Here is a 25,361-nt window from a genome sequence, read left to right on the forward strand (position 1 = left end):
ATTTTTTTTGTATCGTACAGTCCAAACAAAAAAACCCGAAATAGGCAAGAAAGGAACCGGAACAACAGTCAAATATCCTGAAAGTCCGATGATGTGAGTAAATGGTGAGAACAGTAGCTGTATGTCACAAACAACACTCCATGCTGCTTAACATTTTTCCAAGAAACAAAAAGCAAATAACACATCTGAATTTTTCTTATATTTTGCAGTCGAGTCTAAAACAACGTCATCGACTGAAAATGTAAAATTAACGCAAAAATGACTGAGATAGCCTGTCATCATATGCTCTCCCATCAGGAGTGGAGCTACACAGCACACATTTACATAGGGAATTTGTCGAGCCCCCCTTTAGAACTCTCTGGGGGGGGCAATCAAGTAGCTAGAACCTTTGTCTTGTGAGTTACCAGCAGGGGTACCCGGCATTGCCCGATGCTGTTCTTATCCTATTGACATTTTGAGGAAATCTAACTTCTTTTTTTTCCCCAGTTTTGTGTAGGCCTAAAGCACTTCCCTACACCCATGAAGGAATGGGGTCAGGGATCATTTAATATTACCTTTCGCATAACTACAAAGACTTTGGCGCAATAAAGCGATTGAAGAAAAAAAAAATCCAACTTCTTTTTTTGCCTACAATACTCCTCGGTACTCACTGATGAAACTCTCAAAGTTTGACGAAGATTGTTTGGCCACCTCTGAATAAATTGGACACACACACACACACACACACACACACACACACACACACACACACACACACACACACACACACACACACACACACACACACACACACACACACACACACCTATCCCGCTCTCTTATAGTATATATGACAGACCCTTAGACCCCCTGACAATTTCAAAAAAAAGCCAGGCCCCAGTGGAATTCCAAATTGCTGGCAAAAACAACTTTACGCTCTTCACAATCACTGCACCACGACATTCAACGAACTGATGCAAGTGGAAAAGGCAATGAATGAGTGGCTCGTAGAAGGAAACACCTTTCTCATCCCAAAACCTGAAGAAACCCAACTTCCTTACAAATACCAGCCAATAACATGCCGAACAACAACATACAAACTTCTGACAGGAAGCATCACAGAAATGATGTACCATCACCTAACATAACATAGAGCCTGGTGTTGGCTTAGTGGTTAGGGTGGCAGCTTAGTATCCTAGGGTCCTGAGTTCAAGCCCCGTTGGCCGCTGAATTAATACACCAGGGGGTTGACTCAGCCTGTCATCCTTCCGAGGTCGGCGAATTGAGTACCAGTGTGTACTGGTGGAGGGGCACTCCATCAGCGACACAGTCGCGCTTCCAAAAAATGATAGCTACCCCGGCAGCTAAGCTGCTATACGCAAGAAGAAGACCTAACATAACAAGAAGGTTTAGAGGCAGAGCAAAGGGGATGCAAGAGAGGTTGTTATGGAACATTTGACCACCTACTACTAAACAAAGTTGTACTTGAAAATTGCAAAATGCGAAGAACCAAATTGTCCACCACTTGAGCTCCTGACCACTTACAAAGCTTTTGTCCGTAGCCTGATGGAGTACTGCTCTCCCCTCTGGGCTGGTGCTCTTGCCTCCCACCTTTCTCGGCTTCACGCTGTCGAAACCAGGGCATTTAAGATCATCGGCATCTCCCGCAATGAAGCTGAGTCTTTGGGCCTCTCACTCAATCACCGCAGGTTGGTCGGTGGTCTTTCTGTCTTCTACCGACTCCTCTCCAGCCTTGCCCCCCCTGCTCTCTCTGCGATTTGTCCCCACCACATTTCCACAGGGCGCTCAAGGTCCGCCAACAACCCCCTTCTGGTAAAACTACCAAAATCACGAATCACTGCTCATCTTCACTCTTTCATTCCTCTTTTTTTCCGCCTTTGGAATAAACCTCCTCACTCTATTCTTTCCCATTCTTCCCTCCAGGCATTCAAAACAGCTGTTCACCACCACCTCTTATCTTCCCCCATCCAAATCCTCGATATTTTCTACTCCCGATAATCCACCCAAGCCCACTTCCTTCATTTCTCCTGCTTTCCTTCCTGAAAGTACCTGAAATGTCCATCTTCTCTTCGCCATGTTCCCAGTCCCATCCCCATCCCTCTCCCTTCCACAGTTCACCTAATGTGTCTGTTCCCCACTGTTTTGTCCCTTCCACTCCCGCCCCTCTTGTCTCATTCCTCCTTGCTGTGAGTTGTGTGTTCGCTCTCATACGAGCCTCGACCAAGGTATACAAAAAAAAAGAAAAAAAAAAGCTGGATAGACGACAAGAAAGCTTTTGACAGTGTCCCACATTCGTGGATGATAAAGTGCATGCAAATATACAAAATCAATCCTCAAATAATTAAACTAAATGAGAAAGAAATGTAGCTCTGGAATACCGCATTTATGGTACAACACTCCGAAGGAAAAATCTAAATACCAGATGTGAAGATACAGCATGGGATCTTCCAGGGAGGCAGTCTTTCTCCCCTCTTGTTTTGTCAGGCTCTGGGCCCACTGAGTAACCTCATCAACAAACAAGGACCACGGATACACCCTAACAAGCAAGAGAACAAGCCATAAACCAACTTGCAGTTACAGTATTCCAATTCAGCTGCAGAATAATAAACTGACCCCAATCAGAATTAAATAAGTTAGGTATCAAAACAAGAAAACTCCTTACCATCCATAAAATGTTCTACAAAAACCAGTGCATCCCAAGAGCGTACCTGTTGATATGAGAGGGAGGGAATCGGGCTGATGGAATTAAAGCCAGGTGCACAGAGCGGCGAGTGTTGGACGAGCTGAGTATGTGAAATGCCCAACAGACTATTGTATTCAATTTATAAATGAACCTGAACACAAAAAAACCTGAAAATGTGTAACTCACGTTGCAAAAAAATTCCCCAAAACAGGTGTGAATAGAATATGCCACACAGGAAAATGAAATGGTGACAAATACAGCCTCAACAATTTCAAAAAAAGACAACAGAATTTTTTTTAATAGAAATATCAAAACAACAACTGGGAGAAGGACAAAAGAGCAGTAAGATATTGGGGATAGACAAAGAAGGCTCATTGGAATGGCTAAAAAGAGGTCAGCTCAACTGGGACGGAGAACGAATATTAATAATAAATGCCCATGAAGATCAAGGACACAACACCAATGGATATAAAAACATGGTGGGACGGAGCCAGATGACGAAGTGGAGGTTATGCAAGACAGAAACAGAAAGTACTTGTCACCTGCTTTCAGTATGCAAAAAAATATTATCAGAACAACTTTACACACAACTGCACATCAAAGGATGCAAAGTGATTCATTGGCATATCTGTAAAAATTTCAACATGGTGCTAATCCTAACCCTAACCCTAACAGTTCCAGAAAACTCATGGAAACACAAACCAAGTGCAATCATTGAAAATAAGGATGTCATGCTCATGCATGACCTGATGATCCCATCGAGCGTGAACATTTAAAACAAACCCTTACGACGAGACATGGTACTCGGGTACAAAAATGAAAAGACAGCATTGCTGATTGAGGTATCAGTACCCAGCGATTTTAGCTTAAATAACGCAGAAATCAAGAAGAATGAACAACCACCAGGACCTCAAAAATGAGGTCGAGATCTTTGAAGCTGAAGAGCATCCAAATTGTACCAGAGTAACGGGGATGATAAAGAAGAACCTCACCGAGATTTTCAAAACCATCCCCGGAATATTATCACAAACAAACTTCAATTGGAGGCAGTCTGGGGTTCAGTAACGATCCTGAAAAGAGGCCTCAGAACAAAACTTTGAGAACAACAAAAACTCAACGTCTTGCTTCATGAACCGTGATCCATTACCAATGTGGAGGTGGATGCTTTGAGTCCTGGAAGGACTCCGTTCCACCTTATGAAACCTGCAAATGGAGATCACAACCAAGGATGCACGCACGCACGCACGCACGCACGCACGCACGCACGCACGCACGCACGCACGCACGCACGCACGCACACACACACACACACACACACTGCACCACACACATGCACACTTGAGAGAGATTTATTCAAGTGTCATTTGCAGCAACAACCATTATTTAAACATCTAGGGATAGTTTCACATTATAATTTCTTGTGACTATCCCTACCTTGTTTACATTCTTTTTTGGCATATATCTCCTTTCTTTTACATTTTTGAATGTTTTTTTAGTACTTGCAATATTTAAGAACAGGATGATACAACGTTAACAATTGAAAACTAACAGGATTGAGCCTCATGGTTAGCCATAAATTATAATATCTACCCATAAATTTTACAATCCATGTATGTAGTTGGTGTCACTAACAAGGAAATAAAATGGGAAATTTAGATATTTTTTATTTTTCCATGCAACATCTCTGCTTTTTGAAGAGCAAAGTGACAGAGGGTAAAACGGCAACTTATTGGTGGTGGGGTCACAGTTGAACCCAAGCAAGTAAATTCATAAATCGGAAAAGAGAGACAGGAAGGGAGGAACCTGTAAGAGGGTTGGGTTAATGGGGGGGGGGGGAGGGGTGATTTAAGATGGTGGTGCACCATCTGATTTTGAAGCCCTATGGGAGTGATTGGGTTGGGGTGCTAAGACTTGGGGTTGAACTTGGGTGGGGGAGAAGTTCAGTAGCAGCAGGTTTGAGAGGGGCTACTTTCCCAGAATACGCCATCCTTTGGAAGGGATGGGCTAATCACCGTAAACCAGCATTTGCTGAAAAGCTGGGTTTCCCAGCTACATTTCAAGCTTTCGGCTGTTTAGCCTTGGTCTGATTCTCAGCCTAAATACTACTTTTTGGATTGGTACATCATAAGAAGGAAATAGCATCACAAAGTGCACCATGTCTCTGCTGGATTTTAAGTTAGGTATCCTGTTTGTTAGGCTTTGCTAAGAATGTTAAAGCTCCCATGGTGTCTTTCGTGTAGTATAGGTGAGTTATCACCTACACCTACCCTGACTACTGTTGGCAAGACAAAGGTTATCTTTGCCATAAAACTACTTTGGCAACAATGAATCTGAGTGGAGCACCAGAGGCAGACGACTATGACATGATATCCTGTGTACCTCCAATTACACTCGATAAACATTGTCATTGCGTAAATCAGAGCTGAAGTGGCTGATTCGATGGTATACCTTGCTGCAATCCATTTTTGAAGGAAGCCATATAAAGTTGATGTAAATGCCTTAAAATCCCAGCAGATGGCGCTCTGGACATGCAGTGTTCAGAGCATTTGCCAAGAGAGTGCAGCAGAAAGGTTCAGTGTTTGAACATGCCATGGTATTTAAATATATATATATATATATATATATATATATATATATATATTTTTTTTCATAGCAAAGGGTTCCACATCTGATTGATGGCTGGACATGTTAAAATGCAGCCAATTACGGCGACCACTACCAGTAATTGGACACGACTTAAAAAGAAAACGGAGACTGCATAGATTGTCTGAGTAATAGCAGCGAAGGAATTACCCACTCAGTATCTCCAATATTGCATTTGAATGACCACGAGAGATTCCTGTGAAAAAAAATTGTTTCACTTTGTCATTATCATCGTCGTCATCGTCATATTCTACTTGTGCCAAAAATTCTGTTGTACTTGTTATTTTATCATCATGGTACCTGCAGCCCCAAAAATAATCTGGAGCAGGAGGCTTTTGCACACAGCCATTTGAGTAATTTATTCTGACCCCGATGCCATCTCATAGTTTTTCGATCCTCGTGGAGGATCTCTTAGTCTTACTCACGTTGTTGTTCTTGTGGACTTTTTTGTTTCACAGCCTCCAGTTTTCATCGAAACTTCCTGAAACTTGGTAGATATATATGTAAAAATACCCTGCGCAGACAGTAACTATCTCCGATTTTGAAAATTCCTCCGAGAAAAAAAGTTATGACGTCAAAATATCTCCGCTAATGGAAATCGCCTAAAAAATTATCTCCGAAACTAGGCAAGCTTTTTGAATTCTGTTTGTGGGAATCGAACAGGGCATTAGCAGAGATGAATTACCGCACATGTGATGCATCACTATGACATCTTATCAATTTTTATGATGTCATTCCTATTTTTTTGACTTTTTGTTTCACAACCCAGAGTTTTCATCGGATCTTCGTGAAACTTGTCATGTATATGCAGAAAGCCCACGCGCAGACAGTAACCATCTCTGATTTTGGAAATTCTTCCTAGAAAAAAAGTTGATGTCATAATATCGCCGCTAATGGAAATCGCCAATACCATTATCTCCGAAACTAGGCAAGCGGTTTGAATTTTGTTTGCAGGAATCAAGCCGGGCATTAGCACAGATTATAATTGATCGCAAACCTGATACATCACAATGACGTCATATTCGTTTTTATGACGTCATCATTTGGAGGACGAGGATCTTAGCTCATTCGAGCTTGTTACTTAAACTTTTTGGATATTGAAACTTGTCATTGCTGGGGACTTTGTGCACACTGTTACTGCCTTACTTTTCAGTTTTTAAAAATACTCTTTCTTAGAGGGCTGACTAATTTATTTTCCTTAACTGAATAATCAAAATCCATGGAGCATCATGTTGAAATTGGAATGGGAATGCAGCGGGACATCTCCATCGGGCATTGGTTTTGATCACGGCCACAAAGCAGTGTGCAGTTGTCCCATGTGTTTGCAAAAGCTTGTATTATTAATATGAGTCTTGGAGAGTGGTGTCTCCGCCTTGAATTTTAAATCGGAAAGGCAAAGCATGAAATAAAATATTTTGCAAAGTCCTTGCAGTTAATCAATGCAAGAGTGCTGAAAACCACAAAAACTTTCTTGCAAAGATGGGAAGAAGAAAGCTGAAACAGAAAGAGTAAGCTTGAAAATAAAGTAAAGACAGAATAAAGAGAAGCCAGCAAAGATCAATGCAGTTCATAATCTTTGCACATACTCTATATTTAATGGAGCAAGTGTATGTATGTATGCAAGTCCGCTCTTCACCCATTCATCGGACAGCTGATCTGATGGCACCCACAATTGTAACCTGAAATACTTCACCGAAAGTACCCCAAGGACCCAAAAGATGACCCCGAGGACCCAAAAGACCCAATCTGTGACACTATCTGTGACACATGGAAATTCTGCATCATGGAAAATGTGACTTTAGGTCCCCAACCCCCTCCCACCCCACCATTTACAGTACAGTATTCCTGTCCCCACATTTTCCGGTGCAGCGAGGTGTTTTAAATTATAAGCAGTAGATATGTTTTCGATTCATGCACAAACATAACTTTTCGATTCAATTTTCGATTTTTCGATTCAATTTTAATTCATGCACAAACATAACTTTTCGATTCAAACATAACTCGGGTTTTTTGCCTATACAGAGCTGTCCGTTGCCTCTACACCGCCCAAATATAGGTTTGCATCAGAAGACTGTGTTGCATGCTTGGAACAAGATCCGCCCGTAGGGCGTGTTCTCCGCTAGTTAACATAATGAGAGACCTATCCACTCATATGGAGGGAATGAGTATGCATTATTTACTTTCATTACGTCATCAAATGGCCTGCAATTCACTTCTCTTCCTCACATTCCCTTTCACCAACTCCTCAGTACTATTGTTCCCTGGAAGACCTTCCGGCAGTGTCTACAGATGGTTCACCCGATTGACTCCGGCTTGGAAGCCATGGCACTTAAGTCGACAATTGACCTGACGTGCAATGACTACATATCCATCTTTGAGTTTGACATCTTCACGAGACTTTTTCAGGTGTGCAGGGCTCAAGGGTTGTCTTTACAATATTTTAATATTTTTTTTCAATTTTGGAAAATGTGGCTGGTGAAGGGTTATTTTGGGGGTTTGGGGGAGTGGGTGGGGTATTTTTTAATGTTTTTAATTCTGAAGACTCCATGACTTGACTTGTCCCCTCTCTCACTCCTTCACTCTTCAGCCGTGGTCATCTCTGCTGCGGAATTGGAATGTCCTGGCAGTCACGCATCCCGGCTACATGGCGTTTTTAACGTATGATGAAGTGAAAGCGCGGCTTTCCAAATATAGCAACTTGCCCTGTAGGTAAGCATTGCTTTTGGATTTTAAATAGCATTATATCAGAATATAATATTAAAAATAGGAGCAATACCCCTGGGTGCTTACCTGGTAGAATAATGATACTGAGGAGGAAGTCAATGTGGGACGGAATCAGCAAAATGTACCAATGAACTAATGCTTTAGCAAATACCTATTTTGGGGGGCAACCCCCCCCCCACCTCCCTGGTAAAAATATTTTTTTTATTATTGGTACATCTTGGATGGTGAAACTTGTCGTCAAGTTTCATCAAAATTGTGTGTATAGAATATTAATAATAACTAGAGCTGCGAGCAGTGCTGTCGGCTTCCAAGCAGTCAAAATCTGCCACCCACATGGAGCTTCATTCTTACATTTATTGGGAAAATAGAGCTCAAATCCATTGTAAGCAGGAAAAAAAAATGTAACATTTCTTACCTTTTGTGGCCCATTCAGCAGCAGCAGATCAAACTACATGTAGTAAGCTACTTATTTTGTCACATTTCAGTGTTTTGTGATTATGTAACGCATTCTACCAAGAACGAACTACAAGAGCTTTTCATGCAGAAACCTCAAACTCGCATTTCCATACCACCTAGAGGTGGCTCAAGCTGTCTGCCAAATGTCATGTCTTGGTTTAGTAGTTCTGGAGAAGATTGTATCATGTTTGGGACAAAATCCCAGATGGCCATGCATACATGGGGAAAAAATTGAAATCCATCAGGATCACTTTTGAAGGGTGTGCTATAATCACCGTATATTGTGGGGTTTAGCACATCTCGCAGGCAGAACACAGTGGAGCACTGTACAAAGGTTCGTGCATGAGGGAGGGGTGAGAGGGTGCCCACGGTGTCTTGCGCGCGCCAAGATCACGGTGGGGACTGCGTTGAAAGTTCCCTCAGAGACGGTGATGTTTCCCACAAGCTGCATTGTGGACCTGCCCACATCGGATGTGGACGAATCAGGAAGGGCCTCGCATGAGCCGAGACGGTAAAAGGCGAAATCCTATGAGGAGAAAGGTGCTCGTAGCTGATCCTCGTCCTTGGGGGAGAAGGCAAAATCCTGAGAGGAGGTAGAAGACAGCAGTGCATGAGACGAGATGAAAAATGCGAGATCCTTTGAGGAGAAAGGGGCTCGTAGCTGGGGTGAAGAGAGGGAGAGAAAAAGCGAGATTGAGAGAGGGAGAAGAAGCTGAGCAGTGGATGGACAGAGATGCCAAAAAAGCTTGTCCCATGAGGGGCAGAGGTGTGCACAGAGTGTGTGAAGAAAGGGAGGGAGTCAATTGTGCGAAGGAGGGCAGAATAAAAAACACAGAATGCGGTTTGGTTTGTGGTGAGCTGCTGGACACGGGTGGGGGGGGGAGGGGTGTGTTTCCCCCTCACCAAACCCCTTCGTCTCTGCCTGCCATGGCCCAATAGGGAACTGATTCTGTGCTCGCGTCAGACATATGTATTGAAGATTAAATTCATTCAAAAAGAACCCGGGTAGCACCGGGTGCATTCACCTAATATATATATATATATATATATATATATATATATATATATATATATATATATATATATATATATATATATATATATATATATATAGTTACGAATTTGGGAATTCGATTGCACACAACATACAGGCTCCTTTAGTCAGCTATGTCGATAAGTGCTTGTTCCCTAGATAGCTCACCTTTCATTGTTTAAATGTTCAGAAATAGATTGGATGCGCTGCGGATCGATTTAATAGTTAGGGAACGAACAATGGAGACATCCCTCTCCCTCTTCTGCGAAGAGGAAGAACCCTGCCGGCCGTGACTCATGATGTCAATAACTCCCTCCCACCCGTGGCTGAACGGGGGGATGGATCACGAGGGCATCAGTCATGCCGGACGTGGAGGAGGGGGGGGGGCGGAGAAGGATAAGAGGAGATCTTTTTATTTTGTTCAGGGCCGAGCTGGAGAAGGGAGTTGAGGGGAGTCGTTCAGCAGACCGTCGGGTCCTGCTTGGCTTGCGTTAGGGTTGAAGCCTTCGGAAGCTTTTTGCTTCGGCTGGCTCAGTGAGCTTCGGCTGAGGCCTGACTCGGGAGGAGGCTTTTTGGAGGCTCTTTGCTTTGACGGTTCCGTGAGCTTCGGCTTCTGCTTGGCTCGGGAGAGCTTTTTGCTTCAAGCTGTCCTGTTTGGAAGGAAGTTAAGCCGGTCGCTCGGCTCGAGCTGCGAGTAGTGGCTTCTTCTTCTTGGTTCGTGGAGCTCTTTGTTCTCCATTTTGGTTCCCGGCTTGGTGCGACTCATCGACCTCTTCGTGGAGGTGGTTCCTCGGGGAAGCGACGCATAGACAGGAAGGTTCGGCGCCTCGTCTCACCAGCACGTGTTGAGAAGCGCGGGAGGTGGTTCCTCGGGGAAGCGACGCATCGAGGGGAACGATCGGCGCCTCGTCTCACCAGCACGTGTTGAGAAGCGCGGGAGGATTCGCGGGAGCTTGGGAAGGATCGCGGCTCGGGGATTGGATCCAGCTCGCTCTCGCTGGAGCCCGGGTCCGAACAACTTGAAGACCACACGAGGTGGAGAGGTTCGAGATAGGTTCTGGGTTTCAGCTCACCTGTCCTCCGAGGTGGAGCTCGTTATTAAAGGCCTCTGCCACCATTTATTGGGTGTGTGTGTGTGCCCATGTGGGCCTGTCTCGTAAGTAGGAACTGCTGTAAAGTGCAAGTGACTGCACATAATAAGTAGACGGTTGTATTTCTTTTGTCGTGCTTTTGTTGCTTGTATAATTGCATACGTGTTTTGCCTTGTTTAATTGCATACGTGCTTTATTATAATAAATGTCCTTGTGTGAATGCAAACCTGTTCGTTGCGTCCATTCCCTCATTGAACTGCCCCATCTTGCACTCGGAATATAGTTGGTTTTTAAATCGCTGATAAATAGAATCGGGTCTGGCGATAATACCCGCCCGGTTATCCCAGAACGGAACGGACCGCTTAAGCGGTTGGTGTCCAAGCAGGCCTTCGCCAAGGTACGGTCCCTCGGTAGATTACCCGCGCGGGTACTTAGGTATATCAATATTCGGCGATTGACCCTATTTCGCGCGGGTAGAATACGGACTGGGCTGTGGTGGGGTTAATAACCCACCCGTGACTGGTTTCTGGCGTTGTTCCACAAAGTCACGACTGGATAGTCCGTTCGGTGGGCGAAGCGAACGCTATTGGTAAGACGTGGTCGTTCGCACGCCGACGGGCGGGAATTCTACAACAATATATATATTTATATATATATATATATATATATATATATATATATATATATATATTTATATATATATATATATATATATATATATATATATATATATATATATATATATATATATATATATATATATATATATATATAGGCCTATAGAACCACCCACAACTCTCACCTGTGAATGGAGAGAATAGCCAATGAGCTCTTACCGAATCAACAAAACCCAGGAGTCTCGGATTATATGAATAAATAGACACCTCTCCCAATCTCTTCCAACAAAAGAAGCTGCGTAAGCATGTCACATACATTTCCATGTATGCCCTCCCCTTGGGGTAAGTTTTTAAAACCGTAACATTGTATATATATATAGTGTGTGTGTGTGTGTGTGTGTGTGTGTGTGTGTGTGTGTGTGTGTGTGTGTGTGTGTGTGTGTGCACGCGCTACAAGATGCGTATATATATATATATATATATATATATATATATATATATATATATATATATATATATATATATATATATATATATATATATATATATATATATATATATATATATATATATATATATATATATACATACATACATACATACATACATACATACATACATACATACATACATACATACATACATACATACATACATACATACATACATACATACATACACAATACTGTGTGTGTATGTATACATATATATATATATATATATATATATATATATATATATATATATATATATATACATATCCTAATGCAGTCTGTCTATCCCACCCTGCCTGGTGTTGCCTTAATGGTTGGGGTGGTGGGCTTGGGATCCTCGGATCCTGAGTTTCAATCCCGCTCAGCTGTTGAATTCATATCACGTGGGGTTGACTCTGTCTCTCATCCTTCTGAGGTTGGCAAAATGAGTGCCAGCTTGCTGGTATCCTGTTGGAGTGGTGACCTGTCCAGGATTGTGTCCAATAGCCAAGGAGACTGCTTCGTCACCACCCACGCTCTGCACAGAGTGTGGTCCCTATGGTTGGATGGTCTCACCCTGAACATACGTGAATGCTCCTCAGAGAGAAAGAAATTATTATTAAATGAAAGTTGCTTCAAATTGATCCAACCCTATGGGAAAATTATGGTATAAAAAAACAACGTACACAAGAGATTGCACCTGCACGTGTATAAAGTGCAGATCGTACAACCTTTGTAATGGAGAACTTTCCCCAGTAGGTGGATTGGACATGACTATGTTGACAGCCTGTACTTCGTTCCTAAGCCTAAAATTATCTTCACATTATCAAAGTTAAGTTTACCCAATCAGATTTTTTGAATAAATCAATACATTGTTCAACTCATTTTACTCTCTTATTTTCTTTAAGTGCCAGGTGCATACAATTACAAGTCAAGCATTCCTTATATAACCTCCCATTTTTGAGCTCTTTCAACAAGCACATGAATAAAAGGATTTTTTTCTCTCGTGGTATTTTTACCATGGGCTTCTGATAGTCAGAAATATTCTTGAAGCTTGATAACTCCTTGATCTAAATAGTCATCCTGTGCTTTAAACATTCAAAGTGCACAGAGCTCTCTATATTTCCCTACTCGTGGCGGTGATTCTAACAACCCAAGCTTTACCCGAACTGTTGCGTCCCCATCCCCTGCTGTTGGTGTTTCCCTGCTTATCATCACACTGTTCTGTGTTCTAGGTTTTCCATGAGCCTTGACTTTGCAGACAATAAAAAAAGCTCTACTGTCTGTAGCAAGTACAAATTGAGCGTTAAGGGCTACCGGTTCGATCGTCAGTGCTGATCACATACCCCAAACCAAATGATAATGAAAACTTCACCTCCTTCCTTGTTTAATTGTAACGGTGTAGTTTTTTTAAATTTATAACCATCGTACTACATTTCACACTTTCTTGTGTCCTCTCTTCCTGTAGTTACATTTTCCGGTTGAGTTGTACGCGCCTTGGCCAGTGGGCGATTGGTTACGTGACTGCGGATGGACACATTCTCCAAACTATCCCACACAACAAGCCATTGTATCAAGCGTTGCTGGATGGCTACAAGGAGGGCTTGTGGGTGCTGCCTTCAACATTATGTTTCTTCTCTTTCAGTCTTCCTCTGAACCACTACTCTCCCTGGAATCCTTTTGAACTATTTTTTATCTTCTGTCTCTTTCTATGTCCAGCACATGCATATTGAAATGCTAAGTTTACCAACATGTTAGAATTGGAAAACTTGTGAATTTTTTTCAGTTTACAAACCTCCTTATTCTTAATTGTGCAAATGAAACGCTTGGCACTACTGTTGAATATGTTGCACCATGGTTATTATATGTGACTTCCATTGTGTATGACTGTATCCTTTAGCTATCTGTACCCTGATGGTAAGAGTGGCAACCCAGACCTCAGCGGACTCTGTGATCCCCTGCCCCAAGATCACATAACTGTTACACAGGTGAGTTTGTGTAAACTCTTCCTTCCCCTCAAAACCCTATCACCCCCAATATTTAACATCTTCTGATCCTGCCATGTGCAAAACCTTGCTTCCTCGCATGGTTTCTAGTTTGCAGTTTTAACCTATCTCTCACGTCCCACATTTAGGAGCAATACGAGCTGTACTGTGAAATGGGGTCCAGCTTCCAGTTGTGCAAGATATGTGCCGAGAATGACAAGGATGTGAAGATCGAACCATGTGGCCATCTCATGTGCACTGCTTGTTTGGCATCCTGGCAGGTATGACGATACCACTTGTGTGGTGTCTTGATTGACTAGGTGGTGAACTACATAATGGTTCTCCACTCGTCCATTTTTGGGGTCGGTCCTTTGGATGTATCCATGAGGTACACCTCCTTTTGAGTTTAAATATTAAAAAAAAAACGTTTTGAGTTTAAAGGAGATGTTGCATATTTGGAAAGAAACTATGGAGTGTAGGGGATTGAGGGTGAATCTACATAAGACGAAACTGATAGTTAGTGGCATAGAAGGAGAGTGGGAAATGACCTTGTGTGACTTGTGGTAAAGGAATAGGATCAATTTTTTTCCAAAAAGTGGAGTCATCGGAAATGCATTGGAGTTTAGGGAAGTTTGGATATAGTGGCAAATGTGCATGGGTGAAAGTGAAGATGCAGAAAACGTGGGGAATAATGGACCTGAAAAGGTTAATATTTTTGTTGCTTGGGAGATATGTTAGGTGTAGGTGGTGGAGTGGAATTAGTTGAGAGAACTAGGGTAAGGGTAGCATGGAATAAGTGGACAGAGTTAAGAAGCCTTTTAACACACAAATATCCCAAGTAAAGCATATTTAGCCTGTATTAGACCAGTTTTGATGTACGGTAATGAGGGGAGAAGACGAGATGAGAATAGAGAAGGGAACAGAGCTAAGGTTTATGGGATGGATGAGTAGTGTGAACATGAGAGTGGTTCAAAGTGAATAGGAATAAGGAAGAGAAGAGAAAGAAGACTTAGGTGGTTTGGGTATGTGGTGAGAGAGAGAGAGAGAGAGACAGAGATAAGATGAGTCTGTCAAGAAAATCACGAGTTTAGTAGTTGAGGGGAAATGACCAACATGTTGACCAAAAAGACCTGGAAGGATGTGATCAGGAGAGACGTGTGGTTGTTGGGGTTAATAGAGGAGGATGCTTTTGACAGGAGTTAGTGGTAATAGGCCAGCGGTATAGGTCAGATTTTTTGGTACTTAATCAATCGGCTTGACACAAAGCTACAAGAGGTCTCATATGAAAGATGGGGATCTCAGTAACTCATTTTGCCCTGTTGTCCTCATTTTTTGGTGTGCGGTCCATGAAATATTCACACCTGAAGGATACCCCCATTAGAAAATTTTGAGCATTTCCGAAAATCAGTGAATTAGCCATAACTACAAAACAATGCGCCCTATTTTTACATGATTGGTATTGAAATGTGCAGAATGAACAGGGGAATACTACTCGTTATTTAATGGAATACTTCTAGATAAATATATGTACATTTGAGTGCTTTTAATAGAAAAAAGACGTAATTTCCGGACCGCTAACTTCGAAAATCATCAACTACATAAACAAACATCTGCCAATTGTCATATTTTTTTTCTTTAATTTATATGTGTTCAGTTTACCATATCAATATAATGAGAATATTTTGAAACAAATTTCTACGAGCAAATTATACGATATAGTGACTGAAGTTGTTTGCACAAGTGATGTGATAACTATATGTTACACCAATACACATTGTTCTTCGAGAAATGAACTAAAACATATATTTCGAGCGAGTGTCCTCGATATGTTCAACCATCACTATCCGTGTCATTTTGATCACCATGTGACAGTTCGTTGCCACACTGCCTGTCACTGGTGGCGCGCATGCACTCGTTAGTGCAAGGCAAACTGTCTTGTGAGCAGCTGCAGCTGTTGGTACATGGTTCACTACCACGGCATGAACACACAAGACCATCTACTAACATCTCCGCTAATGTGGGTCCATCAAACAATGTGGGATGCAGCACACCTTCTCTTCTGTACCATCCATGACCCTCTGGTGTGGGAATTTCTGGATTTGCCAGGTGGGCATTCACCCATACTCTGGTTTGGTGAACGGATCTCTTCACATGTTCGAGAAAAGCTGGTTCGGACGGAGGCAACTTATGCACTGGGACATCTTTGGTCGCTGCGAGTTTCTCCCGAAGATCATTCAAATTTGTGTGTGCATCCATATATTTCCCTTGAGAATCATACATGGCACTGACTAAATGTCTTGAAGCAGCCACAGCCTCCTGGAGATTGTCAGTGGTGAGGACTTTGACATGTGGACCATTATTCTGAAGATGCAGTGTCTTCATAGCTTTCCATGCTTTCTTTTTACCATAGCCGAAGAATGCTGATACAGAGTCACATCCTGTCAGGGCATGAAACGCAGGAAGCCGGGTACACATTTCTGGAAGCAAGCTGTAACATATCTGATGGACCGGGATAAGCTTGCATCCTGCTGATGTTATTTTCTCTATCCATATTTTGGCAGTGTCCCGCAACTGTGGAAAGTAGTGGACTGCTAAGACAAGCACATCAGTGTCTGCTGATTTGATTGTAATGGACCCACGCACATTGTTACGTCTGAACTCATCATCGGCATGCTTCACATGAATAAATATCCGAGAATCTGCCTCTTCCTGCATTGATGCGAGTTGACTGTCATGATACATTCCTGCAGATGAAAGGCATGCTGTAAGCGAACCATCAAAGAAGCCACCAGCCAAATAGATCCGCTTTTCTTGGTGATCTGAAAGTTATTTTGCTGCTGGTGCATGTTGCGTGACGTGACTACAGATGAAGTGTGTCAAGGTGGATTTGTTTGATGATAGAGCCATGAATTTCGTCCATTGTGGTACTGGGCGTCCAGCAATGACTTGGTAGCGTGTAGCAAGAGAGCTCTTTGTCTTGTAGTTTATGGGAAATTATGTGATTTTCTGAAATGGTCCAAATATTCAGACGGGTGTATCCTTCAAATGTGAATATTTCATGGACCGCACACCAAAATATGAGGACAACAGGGCTAAATGTGTTACTGAGATCACCATCTTTCATATGAGACCTGTTGTAGCTTTGTGTCAGGCCAGTTGATTACACTCCTAAAATATAGCCCTTTATCGAGGTTTACCGCTGGCCTAAGAGGGGTCAGCAGCCAACAAACCCCCTAATACGGGGAAATGGTCTTTTAACGAGTAGTAGTCGTAGTCATCATCGTCGTCTTTTAGCTTAAACATCTTTCGATTGGATCATTAAGTAGAATTTTAAAACCCCGGGGGAGTGGGGGGGAGGGTGGGGGGGATGGGGGAAGCATCGTCATTATTTGCATTTTCCAAAACACAAAAGTGCTTTGGAAATTGTAATGCAAGTCAACAACAAATTCTCCACTGGATGTTGATTATTTAATGTGAAATGAGTTGACGAAAGCAAAACTTGCATCGCGTAACCTATTTAATCAGTTTTAAGTGATTCCAAAATTATAAGATAACCTTATTGGGTACGCACACTATAAACTGCAATCCCGGTGTTTCACAGGCAGGGTGAATCATCGACGTGTGCGCCATCACTCGGGTGGACGTTAAACTTGCATCCCATATGCTGACATTAGTTGTTGGAAGTTAAATATCCCTACAGTGTCCTTCGCAAAGAGTTTGCGAGCTATTGCCAGCACCCTGAACAAATTACAAATCCCTGCCATAACAACTTAGCCGATTGTCAGGCCTGCCAGTCATGAAACACTTGGGCCAAACCCCCCACCCCCCTCCTGTGAATCTCACAATAACGTCGGAATAATTGTGGCCGTTAAAGAAGAATCAGAAGATGGGATAACATCGCTTGGAGCATTTAAAAAAAAATTTAAATGCAGGTTTTTTTTCAAACATGGTTGCCATAACTGTGATTGCAATTATTTGCTGGATTGCTTTAACCCTTTGTGGTGAAGGTAATTTTTGATTCGAAATTTCCTATATTCTCAGATTTACCAAGATTAACCTTTGATTTTAGCAGACTGCCTCCAGCAATGAATGTCTAAATTTATCGGTGTTTGGCCACTTTGCTGACCCAAATAATTTGCTTTTCAGGTGATAGAGAGAGAGAAAGAGAAAAAGAAACAAAAAAACAAGCAGTCATAGTCTGGTACTTACGAAATCGTCAACTTGACCTCTGACCTTGTCTAATAAAAGCTGTCTCTAGAGAAGGTAGCGACACAAACCAGAAGTTTCTAGGATGATTCTGTACCAAACCATCAAAAATGGTAATGTCGACCGAAGCAAAAATCTCCATTTCTCCACGCAATAATATTATTTTATCAAAGTCACAAAACCGTAATATTCGGCCATCCACCAACAATCTTTACATAATCCGACGGCTTATCGAGTCAGGCATGCGACGATAACCTTTATTGGGATAAAAAAATGACTTTTAAGCACCATCTTTATCGAAAACACCGTCAGCGCGCACACGCAAAACCTTTACGTGACTCAACGATGCGTCTGCTCGAGCGCACTGCACCACGTGACGACCCGTGACGCGTCGAGTGAAATATTTTTTATACAATCTTAAAACGTCTCCAAAACATCCGATTTATACCAGAATTTCGACAACCGAGTTTTAAGCGTCCTAAGCGATGAAAAAAAAACCGAAGACAAAATTAAAATCGAAGTTAAAACGAACTCGTAACGTCGAGCGAAGCAAAAATACTCCATTTCTCCACATGAATTTACCGAATTATGTTTGACCTCATTGTGACCTTGACCTTTGACCGATTTTGACCAAAATCTAATCAGCGCTAGCCATCACCCTCCTGAATCACGTGGTGTAATTTGACATTGGTAGCTTCTTCGGTTCTCGAGTTATCTGTACCAAAGCATCAAAAATCGAATGTTTGACCTCACTGTGACCTTGACCTTTGACCGATTTTGATCAAAATCTAATCGGCGCTAGCCATCACCCTCCTGAATCATGTGGTGTAATTTGACATTGGTAGCTTCTTCCGTTCTCGAGTTATCGTGCCAACAAACAAACACACAAACAGAGGACGGAAGTCATCAATATACTTACGAAATCTTTAGATTTCTTAAGTAACAAAAAAAAAACGAAGAAACCTGTCAAGTGTGGTTCCTCATCAGAGTTATCAGAGATCGGTGAGCAGAGGTCGAAGGAAGATTGAAGCAAAATTACACGAGAACGACCACATCTAAGCCTGGGCCAGATGGCTTGGCCTTCGTCGCCATTATTAAGTTTGGAACATTTCTGAATTGGAACCAAGCTAAGGTGTCGAACAAAGGATTTATCAAATGAAAGCTGATCAGGGGTTTGTTGACCACTGCGGGAAGCTTGGTGTGGCTGATGTTTCGAGTGTTAGCTTTTTATCAGAACCTAGTTTGCTCTGACAACAGATTAATGCTTGAAATGTGAGCCACACCTTTGTTTGACACTGTGGTTAACACACCCTTCTCGGCTTTAAGTTGACAACAATCTGTTGCAATTAACCAGTCTCTGTGATGTAATGGTTAGAGCGTCCGCTCTGAGTCTGGGAGGTCCGTGGTTCGAACCTGACCCCGGCTGTGTCATAGCAAAGACGTTAAAAATGGTACGTGCTGCTTTCTTGCTTGATGCTCACCATTTAAAAAGGATAGAGAATGGGGGAACGGCCTTAGGTTGTCAACCATTGCACAGGAATTATGGGTCTAATAGGGCTCCTCCTGCATTGAAGTTCCTTGCAAGGGATCTTGTAATAAACTCGTTTGGTGACACAGACCGATGCTCGTCTTCATGAAGATTTGTATTGCAAGGTGGAACAGTGTTGTTCCCACAGGCAAGGCAGAGGCTCTTGGTAGACGTTGTTTTGCTATCGGGTCCGATCAGCTTGGCAATGTGCTCACACTTGGTTTATTTTGAGAAAAGTGCGCTATTAAGGAAGATCAGGAAAATTGTTGAGCATGCTAGCATTCTGGCAATTGCTCGTAGCAGCCCTTTGTGGTGGCATGCGCTACAATCAAAGCTAATCTGATCTTCATCTCAAAATGACTACCGACACTGTTTGGCAGTTCAAGGGACAGGGAGGAAGAAATCTTCATACATGAAGCCCTTGTTCAAATCGTTATGAGAATCAAAATAGGAAACTTATTTTGGCAATCAGTTTCAGAACTTGCACATAATCCTTCAATATATAAAACTCAATTACACTCGAGGGTTACACACTGACATTTGGGTATTTGCATCATGATGGCCCCAATAGAGCATGCAATTATTAATGCCCAACCAGAGAACCTGGCGTAGGCATCTTCCTGAGCCAAGGAAGTGGCTAAGCTGACAAGAGCATCCATCCAGACAAGATGTGCAGTGGAAAAGTTCAGAAAGATTATCTTTGTGATGTGTGATATTTAAGGACTTGTCCACACCTGCCTTCCTCTTAAATGCAACTATACTCGTCCCCTTCCGGTAGAGTTTCTCTGCATTGTATTTTCATTTTCTACTTCATCAGTTTGATACATTGGTGGAGTAGATCTCGTAAAATCGAAGCCAAAGGTCACAGCTAGAGCAGTTTGGATCATATTTTGTTCAAAAAACAAAACAAAACAGGCTTTCTAACTTAAATTAGGCATAAGTTGGGATAAATTGTCCCACATAATATGGACTGAGTTTCCTTGAAGACTATAGGCTCTGCAACCCTTTTTCACGTGACAAATATTCAGTTAGTGACTTGAGTCGCAAAATTTGGCGACTTGACCCAAACTTTACTTCGGACTTTGTGGCTGGGGACTTGTGACTTGAGTTTATAATGACTTGTTCACAATGTTCAGAAAATAAACATTATTTTCCAAATTAACTTTTTTATTCATAACTGAAGAGATTAAACCAAACACTGCGCTGGTTGAAGGAGGTTACATGTCAGGAATACCTGGAAAAAAACGTGTACAAATCAAAATTCACTGGTTGTTAAAGTATTCAGCCCCTGATGTCAATACTTGGTGGAAACACCTTTTGCAGCAATGACTGCTACGAGTGTTTTTGGGAAGATCTCCACCAGCTTTACACAGTGAGATGGTGAAATATTTACCCATTCTTCATGTATAAATTGCTCTTGTTCTGACAAGGTTGATGGAGATTGTCGATTGACTGCAATCTTCGAGTCTCAACATAAATGTTCATTTGGATTCAGGTCAGGACTTTGACTAGGCCACTCAAGAACATTTATTTTCTATTTATTCAGCCACTCCAATGTTGGTTTAGCTTTGTTTTTTGGATCATTGTCCTGCTGAAATGTGAATCTCCTACGCAATTTTAGATTCATAGCTGACTTGAGCAGGATTTCATCAAGGATTATCCTGTACTTTTCACCGTCCATTGTCTCTTCTATCCTGACAAGGTTGCAAGTCCCTGCTGATGAAAAGCAGCCCCGTAGCATGATGCTATCACCACCATGCTTGACAGTAGTGATGGTGTTGACTGGGTGATGTGCAGTTTTAGACCTGTGCCAGATGGAATGCTTTGAATTGAGACCAAAAAAATTCAATTTTTTTTTCTCGTCTGACCATAAAACAATTCTCCACACACCTGCAGTATCATTAAGATGCTTTTTCGCAAACTCCATACAAGCTTTTAGATGTGTCTTTCTCAGTAATGGCTTCTTTCTTGCCACCTGTTCCTAGAGGCCAGCTTTGTGAAAGGAGCAGGATATTGTTGATTGACGAATACTGACCCTATCTTGGACATAGAACCTTGCAGATCTTTCAAAGTCGTTGTTGGATTTATAGTGACATCCCAAACCAGTTTCCTGCTTGCCCGGCTGCTGAGTTTGGATGAGTGATCTGATCTGGGTCGAGTATTGGTGTTATGATACGTCTTCTACTTCTTAATGATGGATTTCACCGTATTCAAAGGGATAATGAGTGATTTTTGAAATCTTCTTATAACCCTCTCCTGAACGATGCTTCTCCACCACTTGATGTCTGACTTCTTTGGAAAGCTCCTTGGTCTTCATGTTTGCCTTGTTGGTTGACCCAGTGAGTGGCACCTTAAAACTCCTTAGATAATTTGGGGAGCTTAATTTTTATGTTTAATTCCACTGATTATATACAGGTGAAACCTATTGCATTTAATTTGTAACCTTTCAAACAAATAATTTTCTCCTGAAGTGATGTCGGATAAATTACGTAAAGGGTTTGAATACTTTTACAACTGAGAATCATCTGATTTTTCACTGTTAATCAAACTTATTCACATTTTATCTGAATTTTTTTAGCTTTATCACTTTGGAGTACAGCATTTTGTAAAGACTCCATATTTTAAGTTTGATTTGAAAGCATCATGAAATCACCTCAGGTGGCATAAAGATGTGGAGCGGTGTGAATACTTTTGCAGGCCACTGAATACCGACTGTGTACATGTGCAGCACGCCAGCGCTCATGGCCGCCGTGTCGCATGCCATTCACCACTAAGGTTAAAGGGAGTGTCCACTCTTCAGAAAGCACACAATGTTCAAGTGGCAAATACAAGTCTTGGCAGCGTGGAAAACTTTATTTAAGCAATGGATAGTCGTGCGTAGTCACTGTCAGGAAGCCTGGTGTTCGCTTAGTGGTTAGGGTGGTGGCTTGGGATCCCAGGGTCCTGAGTTCAAGCCCCGTTGGCTGCTGAATTAACACCAGGGGGTTGACTCAGCCTCTCATCCTTCCGAGGTCGGCGAAATGAGTACCAGTGTACTGGTCCCGGTGTATGCCCCGGTAAGAATAGGTGTACCATATCCCTGTGTGTCGTAAGAGGGGACCAGGGTTGGCGTCAGGAAGGGCATCCGGCCATAAAACATTGCCTCAAGAAAAAGCCCAACCCCTGCACAGCAGGGAAAAATGGCTGTAAAAACGGTCATTTTTTTTATTTTTTAGTCACTGTCAGGGAAACCTGCCCCCTGATTGGTAACCCTGTGCACATCCCTACCCAATAAAAAAATATTTTGGGGTGATTGAAATATGTCAGTTGAGTTGGATTATTTCAACTTCGTCAATAATTGTGAATTATATCACAATCTTTTTATAAGGTAAATGTAAAAAAAAAAAGTACGGCATCTTCAAAGGCAGTAATTGAAGTTAATAATTACCTCCATGCACTTCATTTTAACATACATAATATAAATGCAAGTAAATGATTAAAATATCCTTTCCTGTTCCACATTGAATGCTTTGGTTGTTCCTTTAAATCATCTGAACATACGCTGAGGTTGCTGACCAGTCTCACGTACTTATCTGTTCAAGTAGGTACAATAGATATGAGGAGTAAATTTGACATAAATTAATTTTTGCTGGGAACAAAGCAAAAAGTATGAAGTTGACAAATACAAACTTGAGTTAAACAGCTTTCAGAACATACATTGTAAGAAATGAAGCCCTTTGTCTTAACTCTTTGGTGGCTTTTGTACTCCACGGTTTATATATAAGTACATGTGGGACTTGACATAAGTTGAAGTAATACGACGGTGATTTGAGATTGCTCAAGTGACTTATTGACATCTCTGCAAATATTCTTGCCACTCATGTGGACAAATCGACAGGGCTGACAAGCCCCAAAGGGGCAAAAGAGCTGTATGGGCTTTCCTTTTCTATGAACATGACTGATGCAAATGGCTGCAGAAACATTATCTGAGGAAAGTCAGTTTACATCGCCAAAGAATACCGCCTGCATAATTTGAGCCGAATAAATTGTTTACGTGCATATTCGATGCGATGTCGTTTCGCTCTCAGCAAGTTGGGCCAGAGTTGGTCTAACCCACTATTTTGTGTTATCTGCATTCTTTATGTCAGTGACCATTGCAGCTGCACACAGTTTTATCTACCACCAGGAATATCGCACGGCATGCTGAAAGGAAAATTTTTATTCCATCGATTAATTATGAACACATTTCAGGCTGCTGGAAATGGCAAATCCACCTGAGCTGAGTTTGGAAGTTAAATTTTATTGTTACGTTGTATCCTTGTGCGTTTAGGAGTCTGATGGGCAAGGCTGCCCATTCTGCCGGTGTGAGATCAAAGGCACAGAGGCAGTGGTCGTGGATCCATTCAGGCCAGGTGAGTTGGGACGCCGTGGACCAGGCGACATTCTGTACTCTCCGAGTGGCGATCCCGATGAGGATGATGAGGAGAAAGGTTTAGATGGGGGCTTCCTCGCCATGCAACGTCTGCGACCCAAGGTGAGGTGAACGTCGCCTGTCCTTTTTGGTGTGTTGACCTATGATTGATTTCAAAGTGGCCTCTTGTTTGAAGTGATAATCGTGTGACTATGTAGCAACTCAATTATATATCTTTTCTAAACAATGCTTCTTTATCCACATGGCTTATCTCTGAGCTCTTGGCAATTTTGAATGACCAGCAGAGTACCCACCCTACAGGTGATCTTTTTCCAAGCTTGCAACGTGTTCTTTTAACACATACCTTTATTTGGGTGGTGTACAAGCAACTGACAGCTGCCTCAATCACTCCCCCAAAAAATAACCCGGTTACGTGCATGAAGCAAAAAGATACCTACTGCTTATAATTGAAAACACCTCACTGCACTGCAAAATGTGGGGACAAGAACACAGTAAGCCATCCAATGTTGCGGGGGTTAAGTTCCTGGAAAATCTCATGAGAGTTAAAACCGCGATTGTGGAAACCAAGGGCCAATGGGAAAACGGGGGTTCTGTTCCTGGCCTTTGAGGAAATATAGAGGAAGATGGATGGCAGCCGGAAATACACATTACAATTGAAATAAACTTGTAAAATCTATAACTGTGTGTGTGTCCTTCATAACTTCAAAATCGTGAAACCTAGTGGCCTTAAACATTGCATGCATACTAAGAGAACTCCAAGGGAGTGCATGACTGAAATTTGGTTGTTTGGGTTAATTTCAACACCCCCTTTGAAGATAATTAACAGCCTTATTTAATTTTCCTTTTTCAAGGCATCATCCTTGGTTAACCTTCTGCCAGCTTGCTCTGGTTGTTGCTGGGTAATGTTTGTTACAAACAATCATGAATCGCTTGCCAAGCCAGCGTTGCTATATAATACACTGTCCGGAGACGTCCAGAGTATAAAACAATGTCCAAATTGGACAAACGAACACTTTTTTTTAAGCAATCAAAACTGCTGCTGCATATTAAATTTCTTATTAAATTTTCCAGCATATTAAATTCAGGTCAATCCTGCATATTAATTTTTGAAAATTGGCTCATGCGAAAAGATTTTGGGCAAGCAATCTGCCGATGCGGGGGGCCCGCTTACTTTCTTCTCTTACCCTGTTCATTAACATGGTTCTGCAGGAAGAGGTTTCCGAAGCCATGTGTCTTGTTTGTTTTCGGTGCAAATTTATTTGCTTTTACCAAGAAGGACGTTGGTATTCATCCGATCGCTGTGGGCAATACTTTGTGCCGTCTTCATGACCAAAGCCGTATTCCGATCTTGTTCTGAAGATCCTGGGGCTGAGCTACATCCTGTCCAGTTGGGCTATTCAACTCAAGGTGGGTGCAAAGCAGTTGCCCACGCTGCCAGGTTTTATCTGACGAATCTGCCTCCTAATCGTGTCTTTCTTAAGATCGACATGCGTAATGCATTTAATTGCTTG

The 25,361-nt window shown here is 42.1% G+C and overlaps 1 protein-coding gene across 2 annotated transcripts in view; it reads left to right on the forward strand.

The window, feature by feature from the left end:
- LOC147029726 (E3 ubiquitin-protein ligase CBL-B-B-like) overlaps positions 1–25,361 on the forward strand; it is a 110,617-nt gene that overhangs the window by 40,565 nt on the left and 44,691 nt on the right. For both annotated transcript variants that reach the window (XM_085872996.1, XM_085872997.1), the window contains 6 exons: positions 7,576–7,732; positions 7,914–8,035; positions 13,189–13,326; positions 13,621–13,708; positions 13,855–13,986; positions 23,749–23,952. In XM_085872996.1, coding sequence (XP_085729122.1) covers positions 7,576–7,732; positions 7,914–8,035; positions 13,189–13,326; positions 13,621–13,708; positions 13,855–13,986; positions 23,749–23,952 — 841 coding nt within the window. The remainder of the gene's footprint in view (positions 1–7,575; positions 7,733–7,913; positions 8,036–13,188; positions 13,327–13,620; positions 13,709–13,854; positions 13,987–23,748; positions 23,953–25,361) is intronic.

The sequence above is a fragment of the Eptatretus burgeri genome, chromosome 3, assembly GCF_056783735.1.
Source record: "Eptatretus burgeri isolate ZD-2024b chromosome 3, Ebu_testis_v1, whole genome shotgun sequence".
Taxonomy (NCBI): Eukaryota; Metazoa; Chordata; class Myxini; order Myxiniformes; family Myxinidae; genus Eptatretus; species Eptatretus burgeri.